The 12565-nt window shown below is 41.2% G+C and overlaps 1 protein-coding gene across 1 annotated transcript in view; it reads left to right on the top strand.

The window, feature by feature from the left end:
- The window catches only part of cubn (cubilin (intrinsic factor-cobalamin receptor)), a 244366-nt gene that overhangs the window by 82918 nt on the left and 148883 nt on the right, over positions 1–12565 (top strand). The window contains exon 18 of the mRNA XM_084340702.1: positions 1630–1786. Within this exon, the coding sequence (XP_084196828.1) occupies positions 1630–1786 (157 nt within the window). The remainder of the gene's footprint in view (positions 1–1629; positions 1787–12565) is intronic.

Genomic DNA, 12565 nt, shown 5'->3' with positions numbered 1-12565 from the left:
AATCAACTCAAACTTTGCGGAACACAATTAAATTCACAACCAACCTACTTCACCACAGTTCACAACAGGGCCTGGATTTCACAAGAAAACATAAACAGGAATAACAGAAATCACTTCCTCTAAACTAAATCTCCTTCTGGGGCTTAAGAGTCATTAAAATAAAGTCCACTGAAAATGTCCAGCCATGTAGGTTGAATGGGAAGGTGTGTGTGAGTGGGTGTGTATGTATGTGTGTGTGTGTGTGTGTGTGTGTGTTCAGTCCATGTGGTATGACAGGAGGGGGAAGGGAGAGTCCAACTTGGGAAATGTGGAGATTCCCCAGGTTTATGAAAGGGGTAAGGGTATGCGGGCTAGTGAGAAGTGGGGAAGCAGTGGTGAGTTCAGGGGCAGGCAGTCTCTGGCAAAAAGGAAATCTTAAGTGTCCAACTGACGATTAATAATCCAACTGATAAGACTCACATCTAGGAGCGATAGTTCCAACCTGCCTCAGTAGCAAAAAAAGGTAATTTTTATCAAACCCGCTCTGAAGGTAGGTGACCTGTGGTCATCAGACTTGGCCTCTCCAGGGTTATCTCCCAGTACTCCTTCCTTTCCAGACCCTCTTCCTCTGTTTCTGCTCCCAGTCTCTCCTTCTCCTCACACACACTCTCCTGGTTCTCTTCACCCTCAGGTGTAGTGCACCCCTGTGGCTCATATAACTTTTGCCACACCCACTCTACCACAGCCCCTCCTCTCCCTCAATCTCTGCTGTGAGGGAGAGGAAAGGAGCAGCAGTCCAGTCTGCTACAATACGTATGCCAGTGTTGAAATATTTTACAAAGTATTTGGTTAAGCCTCAGCCTACTATTCTCTTGTTGAGGCAAGTTAATCTTGTACATAACTATACATAATTTTGTTGTGCAATCAGATTATTCATATTGCATTGCGACCAAAATTCAGATACCAATTAAGGTAAATAAGTTTAAATGTCATTCTTATCCCCATATCATTAATGGCTTTATTTAATATTCATTGATGAATTAAAACAGATTAAATCACTTGTAATCTGCTACTGTTAAATATTTCCAGAATAACATATATTTGAAAAAAAAATTATATATGATACCAACCTTATAATCAAATAACCTGTGTAGTAAAATTGTGTTAGCAAGATCCTGATTCTGCTAATCCTGACTTGCTGATGCCAGAGCTTGCATCCAAAGCTCTTGGCACACCACTAAAAGATTATATGCTTGTTAAAGCATTAGGTCACATTGCTGTTAATTTCTCAGATCTGGCTTAGCACACTCAATCTTACGTAAACCCTTGGAAGAGGATGCTGTTTTACTAATGAGGAACTAGGCTACAGTGTGTGATGTCAGTGCATGTGGGATGTTGAGTAAGACTTTGCATTAAAACAGTGATTGCTTGATTTGTCTATTCAGTAGTTTTTCATATTATTATTCAGGTTATATTCATTGACCATAAATAGAAGACATTTCACCCCTGTTCTTGTTTTTAGAGGTGACTATTTTTATGTAGTTTTACATCATAAAAAATAGGTGATCAAATTATTTTTTTATTGATTTCACTGACTAATTTAGCACTGCCTCTCACCTACTACTCTTTTTCTTCTTCCTTTCTTCCCAGGTTCGTGATGGCAGAATGGAGACTGATCCTCAGATAGGTAGGTACTGTGGGAGCTCCCTGCCAGCTCCCATCCTCTCGTCCTCCAACTTCCTGTGGATTCGCTTCAGGTCTGACAGCTCAGTCAGCCAGGCTGGTTTCAGGGCTGTCTACAAAGTTGGTGAGATTTCACTTTTACACTCAAATGTGATATGACATAATTTATGTTTTGTTAATGCATTATACTTCATTCATGAAATCATGCCTATTTTATTTAACAATGGATGTTCTAAGGGGAATAATAATTAGAAGCTACAGTGCCCAACTGTGCCCTCAAATGTGACAGGTACTATGTGACAGAGAAAAGAAATTCATCTCCAGGTGAAATATTTCACATAAACATCCAAATTTCTAACCATAACCCTAACCCTAACCCTAGTTAACCAACTTCAGGAGTGTATTTCACTACTTTGCATCATAGATTGTCTCTTAGTTTCACAGCAGTAAACTGGCAGAAACTTGTTGACGTCACAGCGGTGGGTGAAAAACACACTCATTAGCTCAGTAAAAAGTATGGTATACATGGTATGGTATGGTATATTGTAACTTTGTCATGGTGCTGGAATTTCATTGAGGGCATAACATTTTAGATTTCTATTACAGGGCAACATAACCTGGCTTGCGTAATAGCTGTGTTAAACACAACAGCAACAAGTTACCTCTGACCATAGTCAGAATAGAGGGAGAAGGCAGGCCTATGTGGGCACTGCTACGGTGTGTGTTTCAACTTGCTGTTGGAGAGAAGGGAGAGCAGGAAAGCGCAGCTGGTACAGTGATATGAATGCTGTGGAAAATGAGTAATGAAATGAGTTCAAATTCTGCTGAATATTACAACACCTGCCACTGTCATGACAGAAATACAATAGGTAAAGTCAATACATTTAATGTTAAGTTCCTGTTGTGTTTTTGTACATTCAGAAATGAAAACAGTTAAAAAGGCCACTTAAAAATGATATTGTTATACTACTGTACTGCTGTACCACTCTGTTGGAGACACATTTCCTTATTTTTGAGATGATGTGGATGCTTTCCACTTTTATTGCTTTTATAAATATACAACAAATGTACAAAAAAAAATACACTCCTTAATGTCGAAGTGAAAACAGATTTCAGTCAATTAATTAAACATATATAATGTAAAATTAGTGACTGCATAAGTATTCACCCCCTTCAAGTCAGTATTTAATAGATGCAACTCTGGCTGCAATCACAGCACTGAGTCTGTCAGACTTTATTTGTAGAGCACACACACACCCACACTCACACGCATATATACACCCATACACACACGTATCAAGCGACTTAAAACACAACAAGTAAAATAAAAGAGTGAGTAATAATAAATAACTGAATAGTAATAAATATTACAGGGCATTAACAACAGGTATTGCAGAACTGAGGAAACGCTATTGTTGATGTATTTCACTGAGGAGACACTAGAGGCAGTAAAATAAAGATGAAATAAAGATAAAATAATGAAACTCTTAAACTAAGAATGATAAAATACTAAAGGAGGTTAAAAGTCTAAAACTCCTTTTTAATCGATAAAATACATAAGTTAATAAATCATAAATAAAGTAAAACAAGATAAAACAAAAATAATTAAAATAAATAAATGAATAGTAAGTGAATGGATAAATAGAATAAAGCCAGGTTTAAGCAGGATAAAAACCAATAAATAAATAGAATTCAGCTAAAAGCCAGCCTAAAAAGGAAGTTCTTAAGGTTGCTCTTAAAAGTATCAACACTCTCCAGTGCCCTCAGGTCCTCTGGGAGGCTGTTCCACAAACGTGGACTGTGGTACTGAAAGGCGGCCTCACCGTGAGTTTTTGTTCTCACTTTTGGAATAGTTAAAAGGCCGTGACCAGAGGACCTGAGGGTTCTGGAGGGTTCATATGATAAAATACGATCCGGATGGGAGTTTCCCCTAGCTCAAATTTGCACTCTCTCTCTCGGACCCTCCATCCAATCCCCTCGCTCACTCCCCTGCTCCTGGTCACACCTCGTCCCAACTAGGGGTGTCACGATTCTCCAAATCCTCGATTCGATTAAATTTTTGATTCTAAGGTTCGACGGTTCACAGTTCGATTTGATTCTCGATTTTTACATTTATTCTTCTTAAAGCACAGGTTGCTATGCCATTTTTAGACTAGACTTTTATGCAATATAATATCTGACCTTTGATAGCAATGTACCACACTACATTGTCAAATTTAAAACATTTATTAACAACATAATGTAACAATTACTTATATCTTCAGTCAATTGGGAACTTAAACAAAATAACCTGCCATCTAGTTTCTCTTTTGTAACTGCAGTCTTCTTCACAGAAGATGACATTCAAGTTCACAACGAACAAACAAAAAAATAAAACAGCCATGTCCATAGTCTTCTCTGAACAATTAAGTGTCTTAACAAACTATTTCCCAACAGTTGGACATATACAAGGTGCGTAAGGTGTGAGTGGGCGAGCAAGAGTGAGGGAGCGTGCGTACGTGCGGACAGTGAATGAATGGGAGAGGAAGGAGAAGCAAAAGGAGTAGCAGCAGTAAAGTGTTCAATATAGGCTGCAGTTTGGCTAAATAAAGGCGACGGCTCCTCAAGATACAGCAAAGCTCCCTGGTATTATTTCCCGACTAGCTTAACACGTAAAAGCGGGTTCACTCCGAAGGTAAACATAAACTTAGGCCCTGGAGGAAATCATCATCTAACACCATGCTATAGTTTGACTGGCTGTAGCTAATAGCTACTGGCTTAGCTAGTAGCTAAGTTAGAGGAGGTTGACTCGCAGCACTTCAACACGTGTGTGTTTTTCCCCATGGCAAGCCGACCGGACGTGACATGGGGGCGTGGCAGCATCGACGATTCCATTTTTTAATTCGAAGTTCGAGATTGTGAATTAATTTCCATCTATTTAAATCGAAATCGTGACACCCTTAGTCCCAACCCACTTCCGCATTTGAAACTACAAGCGGGCAAGAGGTTTGTTTGGCCCTGAGCAGTTCAGGTATGGAGGGAAAGCAGAGCGACAGTAGCAAGCGGCCTCTGCTTGCCCCACTGGCAAAGGCTGAAAGAAAGCGCAAGTCTGTCACTGAAAAGGCAGAGACAAAGCGGAGATGCGACATAAAGAGGGCTCAAAACCCAAGTAAACATTGGGTCATCGTTTGAACGGTGGCGAAAGCTCTGTGAAGAGTTTTTTTTGTTGAACAGGTAATCTTTTATCTATATTGTGGATGTTGTGACACAGATAACTTTTATGCCGGCTTATGACTGGGAAAGCTGCCGTTAGTTTTTTTCTGTTATTAGACGACATCGAAACAATTTCTGTCTCTGCAATATTGTCAACACTTGTTTACTTGTTCGACGGAGACGTACTCGAACCAGTCTCTACGGTTGTACCACAGGGCAACAAATGAGCATTTCTGACCCTTGAAAAGGCGAGAGGGAAACTTATTCAAAATGACCTGAGCGGGCTTGTCCTCACATAGATCATCCGGAGGGCCACTATGACCATGTCGTTTCCCGGAGCCACTGTTACGGACATAACAGGGAAAATACCTGACATCCTGAGCTCGCATCCGCAGGCAAAAAGGATTATCATCCACACAGGTGCAAATGACATCGCCAGGCAACAGTCCGAACTTTTAAAGCAAGACTTCGCCCACCTTTTTAACACCGTCTCACAGTCCCAGGTGGCTGTTTTTATCTCCGGCCCCACCCCCACCTGCGGCAAAGGGATAGGCAGCTTCAGCAGGCTGCTCAGCCTCAACACCTGGCTCTCCTCTGCCTGCAACTCACACCATGTTGGCTTCGTCAATAACTTTGACGTGTTCTGGGAGAGGCGACATCTCGATGGGACAGACGGGCTTCACCTGAACAGAGCAGGTGCCCGCATGCTGTCAGCCAACCTGGCACACGGCGTACAGCATGCCAATCTCCCCAAACCCGCACCAGCTGCTCTGTCCGCCACCGAGTGATGTCCCCCAGGTCCTTGCTCCTATCCATTCAGTTCCACCTCTGACCATCATATACACAACACCGGACTTGGACCTCATATTCACACCAACACTTCACCCATTCCCGTAATCATTACACTCCATCAGCACATCAGACACTGCCATACCCACTCTGTGAACTTTCATAACCTTAGACCGCTCACAGAACAATCCACCTCTCCAGTCAACAAGCCACCTGTCACCATCAACATGGCACTTTTTAATGTTCGCTCTCTTTTAAATAGAACTTTTTTAATGAATGATGTGATTTTAGATAATAAGTTAGACTGTCTTCTTTTAACTGAGACATGGCTTGGCACTGACGCACCTGCTGTTCTCACCGAGGCTTCCCCACCAAATTTAGATTTTTTATTTTCTACGAGAGAAGAGGAGGCGGGACAGCATCCATCATATAACTCACTGACCTCAAATGGAATGTTTTTTAACAGTTACATGTCATTTGAGCACCATGCCTTTACTTTTAGCAGCCCTCCGATTCTCTGCATTAATGTATATAGACCACCCCATCACTCTAGTTCTTTTAGTCCTCTGTTGTCTACCTGGCTGTGTCTGACCACTACTGTGTATTTTTTAACATCACCAGTTTTAACCAAGAGGAGGCCCTGGTAAGAACAGTGAGGAGGCGCTATCTAACTTCTGAAGTGGCTGCAAATTTTATGGAGATTTTACAGAGCACTCCAGCTGAAATTTTACCTGCACCTTGTGATTTTATCGTTGATCATTTTAACAGTAGACTGAAGTCAACTCTGGACTCAGTAGCTTCACTTTTAACTAAAGCAATATAAAGAAAACCTACACCCCCGTGGAGAAAAAAACGATGAAATCAATGAACTGAAAAGAAAATGCAGGACTGCTGAGAGAGGATGGAGAAAAAGTAAATTGACAGTTCATTATGAGATTTTACGTCAACAACTCAAAACCTACAATAATGCACAAATTATGTTATTATATAAGGCACAAATTTTCCATTTCTCACAACTCATCACCAACCATAAAAACAACCCCCGGTTCCTCTTCTCCACCTTCGATATTTTAACAGGCTCTAATTCTAATAAAGTTTTTAAAACACCAACAGATGATCTTTGCGAGAACTTTGCAGACCACTTCAGAACCAAAATCAAGGACATCAGATCCTGCCTTTTATCCCTTCAAGTTTTAACTGTTAACACACCTGAACTGTTGTCCTTGCCTGAGGAAACACTGGAGAGTTTTGCCCTGGTTGATGCAAGGACACTTGGTTGAGTTTTCTCCCAAGTAAACCCAACAACCTACCTTTTAGATCCGATTCCCACATCACTCTTAAAATTGTTTTATGGATTCTTTGAGGAACAGTTTTTAAACATCATGAATTGCTCTCTTCAGACGGGTGTCTTTCCCACCGCCTTCAAAACGGCGGTGGTGAAGCCCCTTCTTAAGAAGAGCAATTTAGACCCCAACATTTTTAATAATGACCGACCCGTATCCAACTTGCCGTTTTTAAGTAAAATTTTAGAAAAACTGGTTTTTAACCAAGTTAATGACTTTTTAAACAGAAATAACATTTTAGAACATCAGTCTGGTTTAATGTGGGGTTCCCCAAGGGTTTAGGTCCACTTCTTTTTAATCTTTACATGCTTCCTCTTGGGGACATCATCAGGAGACACGGCATCAGCTTCCATAGCTACGCTGATGATACGCAACTGTACATTGCCGTGTCTCCTGATGACACAGGGCAAATTGATGCCCTTTTTAACTGCATTGTAAACATCAAGTCATGGATGGCAGTGAATTTCCTAGAGCTCAACCAGGACAAAAATGAGGTTTAAGTTATAGGTCCTGAAGGCCAGAGAGAGAAACTTTTACCAAAACTGAAAAAATCTGGGCGTGATTTTTGATTCTGAGCTGAATTTTATTCCACATATCAAAAATATGACGAAAATATGTTTTTATCATCTTAAGAACATAGCCAGAGTCCACCCGTTTCTCTCCCAGCCCAGTACGGAAGTGCTAATGCATGCTTTTATTTCCTGTCACTTAGATTACTGTAATGCCCTGCTCTCTGGTCTTCCCAAAAAGAGTACTTTAAATCTCCAATTATTACAAAACTCAGCCGCACGCGTGCTGATGAGGACCAGAGGGCGGGAGCACATTATACCGGTTTTAGAGTCGCTGCATTGGCTCCCCGTCCGCTTCAGGATCGATTTTAAAGTTCTTTTACTGGTCTTTAAATGTCTTAACGGCACCCTCCTACTTATCTGACCTGCTTTTACCATAACAACCCTCGTGGACCCTGAGGTCCTCTGGCACCGGCCTTTTATCCATACCAAAACCCAGAACTAAAACCCACGGTGAGGCGGCATTTAGCCACTATGTCCCCCACCTGTGGAACAGCCTGCCGGAGAGCCTTAGGACTGCAGAGACTGTTGATATTTTTAAGGGAAGGTTAAAGACACACCTTTTCAATCAGGCTTTTAACTAATATTTTAAATTCTTCTTACGTTCTTATGTGGTTCTATCTTATTTTATGTTGTTGCTTCTATCTTGTTTTTTAAGACGATATTAATCTTAAATAATTTTATGTGTTTTATTTATCATTGGTACTATTTTATTTATTATCTTATGTATTTTTATCCTTTTAACTGTTCACTCCATTTACTTATCTTTGGTCAGGGTTTTTATCCTATCTTATGTTTTTAGTTTTTAGGTTTAACTCCAGTGTTTCTTCAGGAGGGTCCTCCACACTGAGAGCTGTGTCTGGGCTGCTGCTGGGGGTGCTGTCCTTGGGTCCCTTCGGCCCGGCCGGCTGTCGTCTGTTGGGGTCGGGGGGCCTGGGCACTGGTGCCCCCTGTGGCACAGCCTGCGACTCCTCCCAGTATGGACGGCCCCAAAGGTGGCGCTTCCTCAATCCGCAGTGCCATGCCATGTCTCCCTATTGTCAGTAGTGAGAGTGTGCAGGTGTGTGTGTGTGTGTGTGTGTGTGTGTGTGTGCGGGGAAAAGGTCTTCCTGCTTCCATGCTTTAGGTTGCGGTGGTTGGAAGAATTTCCTTATATCCATAGTGAGTTCCGTTTTTAATTACACGTCTCCTCTCGCTCAATAGACGGTAGAAAAATGTGAATGTAAACATACTAAAGTCAGCGCATCACTTGCAGCAGCACGCACGTGTCACATGACACAAGCGTATCTGCCGTAACGAATTAAATTAAAGGGGACATATTATGCAAAACTCACTTTTTCCTTGCTTTAGTATGTATATTTGCGTATCCGGAGTGCCTCCCCACCCCTTAAGCATGAGTTTCGACAACTAAGTCAATATTTTGTACCTGCCGGAGTCAGGAATTGAGTCTCTAAACGAGCCGTTTGGATTTCACCCGGATTGTTACGTCACAGTCTGGGTGATTTGAATAATCCATCCCTCGCGCTGGCTATCTCCTCCCACACTACGCCAGCTACCTGAACGAGGATCCGCCATTTTCTCGTTCTCACTTCGCTTGTACCGACAGCCTGACCGCTACCATGTACAACCCGAAAGCCAAGCACTGCTGCTCTGTCGTCGGATGCACGGATCCTCATGTTTCGCTACATCGCCTCCCTACCAAAGAGGATATCAGAGCTAAGTGGCTACATTTCATTTATCAGGAAAACGTCCCAGCTTCAGTGAGCAAAAGCGTTATGGTCTGTGCCAGTCACTTCACGCCGGACTGTTTCAGCAACCAGGGTCAGTACAAGGCTGGCAACGCCACAGATGATGTAAGTATTTATTTAACAGTATAGTTTGTGTTACTTTGGCCGTTAAGCACATGAGCTAACGCTAACGTAAATGGTCTCAGTTGTTAGTGGACAGTGAGCTCCTGTTCCGCCGTGAACACGCAGAGGAGACGGTATGAAATGGTCTGTTATTCACGGCCAGTGAGCTACGTTGATTAATTAGCATGTTGTGCTAAAGGACAGTGTGTTAGATGCCCAGGAGTAACTTGGCAGTCGTACAGTGTTGGTATACACACAGCTAACGCTACAGCTAACTACGTGTGTAGCGTTAGCTGTAGCGTTAGCTGCTGGCATGAGAGACCAGACCTGAGAGTACCAAAACGTTATCTGCAGTAAAGCAATCACTACTTTGTTTTGGAGCTGGAGGCAGGAGTTACCTGCTACATGTCTGCTGTGCTACTATCTGTTATATGCAGGCACGGACACAGAAAAGCTGCTTCGCGCTGTGTATTGCTCCTTGTTGTTGTTGGTTTTTTTTTGTTTTTTTTCTCAACTTTATTGAAAGTTGCTGTGCATCGCTCGTTGCCATGGTCACGCGATGCCGTCTTCACGTCTTCCGTCCGGTAGGAAGAGGTGGGCGGCGCACGCAGTAGCTCATTAGCATAAAAGGGAAAGGTACTCAAACCAGCCGCTTAGGGCAGGGCTGTGAAACTGGTGCGTAAACAACCCTGCTGTGCTTTTTTCGAACAAAAAAAAAAGTGTCTAAAATTCCATTTAGACACCAAGGACCCATGTCAACAAGCAGAAATGAGCATAATATGTCACCTTTAAATTAAAATATTTTTTGTATTTTAAATTTTACTGATTAACTTAATATGAATTAATACAATTTGACACACAAAACAAGTTATGACTAGTCTAAATTATTTTCAGAAGGAAAAAACTCCTTACCCCTCTGACAGCCAATGGGGGGGCAAGGAGGCAGGGGCGTAGGGGCTTTGCCCCCCTAATTGACCCCCTAACACCAGGGCTGGATTGGATACTGGTCTGTAATTATTAAGTATGGAGGGTTCTACATTTTTTCTCTTCAGAAGGGGTTTCACTGTGGCAGTCTTAAGTGCTGTAGGAAAGACACCCATCTGAAGAGAGTAATTTACAATGTTAAGTAAATCATCTTTAAAAGAGCTATAAAATGTTTTGATAAAGGAAGTGGGAATGGGATCTAAAATACAGGTTGCTGGTTTTAGTTGGAAAAACCAGCAACCTGGTTCTAAACCTGGATCTTAAATACATATCTTCCTAACTAACTAAAGGTTGCTGGTTCCAACTAAAACCAGCAACCTTTAGTTAGTTAGGAAGATACTTTGCCAAGCATCGCAGCATCAACCGGGACAAACTTCTCTAGTGTTTCCTCATGTAAAAACAAAGGTTCTGTAGTGATAAAATTGAGATTCTGATCTTTGGATAAAAGTGATCTAATGTCATCTATTTTACTTCTGAAGTGAGATCTGCAAAATCTTCACATTTAGAAATGGACGAATCACTGCTAGACTTCAGAAAAACTGGGTTAATAAGATGGTAATAGGATTTTGAGGTTGTTCCAGTTGTCAGCTATCAGTTTTGAAAAATGTGATTGTCTTGCATCTTTAATTGCTTTATTATAAGTGTTAAGATGTTCACGGAAAATTTGGTAGTTCACTGTTAATTTGTCTTTTCTTCAACTTCTTTCGGCTCTTCTACAGTTTCTCTTTAGTTGTCTAGTTTTTTCATTTCACCAGGGAGTTGGATTGGTAGTGGTCTTTTTCAAAGTGAGTGGAGCAACTGTGTCAAGGATTGACCTCATTTTACTGTTAAAACTATCTACTAAAAAATCACATGAGGCGGGTAAATTGTCTGCAGGAGTGTCACGTAAAAGATTAATAAAATTTGCAGTCACTTCATTAGTAAGATAACGCTTCCTGACCGTTCGCTCTGGGATATCCTGTTGTATAAAATCACACATTAAAAAAGACACAGAAGTGTAGTCTGATGGCCAAAAAGCTCCATTTTGGTCTCATCAGACCAAAGAACCTTCTTAAAGTTGACCTTGGAGTCTCCCAAATGGCTTTTGGTGAACTCTAGTGGAGATTTAATGAGCTTTCTTCAACAATGGCTTTCTCTTTGCCACTCTGCTATAAAGCTTTGACTGGTGGAGAACCTGGGCAACAGTTGTTGTATGCAGAGTCTGCTGAAGCCTGTCAGAGTAGTCATAGGTGTCTTGGTGGCTCCCTCACTAATCTCCTTCTGCACGGTCACCCAGTTTGCGAGGACGGCCTGCTCGAGGCAGATTTACACATATGCCATATTCCTTCCACTTAATGATGAATTTAACTGAACTCTTTGTGACTTGGAAATGTTTTTGTATCGGATTTATACTTTTCAATTACCTTATCACTGAGTTGCTTGGAGTGTTATTTTGTCTTCATGATGTAATTGTAGCCAGGAATACTGATTAACCAGTGACTGGACCTTCCAGACACAGGTCAGTCACTTTAAAGGGGTTGAATACTATGCAATCACTTATTTCACATGATATATTTTTAATTATTGACATTACTTTGTAGAAATCTCTATTCACTTTCACATTAGTTTTTTTTGTAAATGTTTTATTTTGTATATTCGATCAATCAGTCGATCAATCAATCAATCAATAAATCAGTCAATCAATCAAGCTATCTTTATTTGTATAGCACCAATTCACAACAAAAGTCATCTCATTACACTCCAAATTGAGCAGGTCTAAACCATACTCCTTGATGCAATAAAAGGGGAAAACATCCATACATAATACTTTTTATAGGCACTATAAATCATCTCTTATCTTGATAGGCTGATGGATCTCAGTGTTGAACTGTAATTCTACAGATCTCAAACAAAGTTATGTTGTGGTGAGGTATATGCTGTTAGAGGGGCATGCTTGTGCATACATGCTAGTGTGCAGTGCAGTTAAAGGGTAACTCCACTAATTTTACACATGAGGGTGTTTACAGGTCTTAGGGAGTACTACTGCATGTGTGAAAAAAAGTAGGTTTTGTGGCTCAAGTGGAAGCATCATGTAATCCAATAAAGTGCAAACATAATGTAGGCACCAGGTTTTGAAAACGACAAAGAATGCATGGAAAAAGGTCAAATCTCTGGTTCTTCTGTAATGATTTTGATA

The sequence above is a fragment of the Pagrus pagrus genome (assembly GCF_965226575.1).
Source record: "Pagrus pagrus genome assembly, chromosome: 20".
Taxonomy (NCBI): domain Eukaryota; kingdom Metazoa; phylum Chordata; class Actinopteri; order Spariformes; family Sparidae; genus Pagrus; species Pagrus pagrus.
This window is presented reverse-complemented; position numbering and strand designations above follow the sequence as displayed.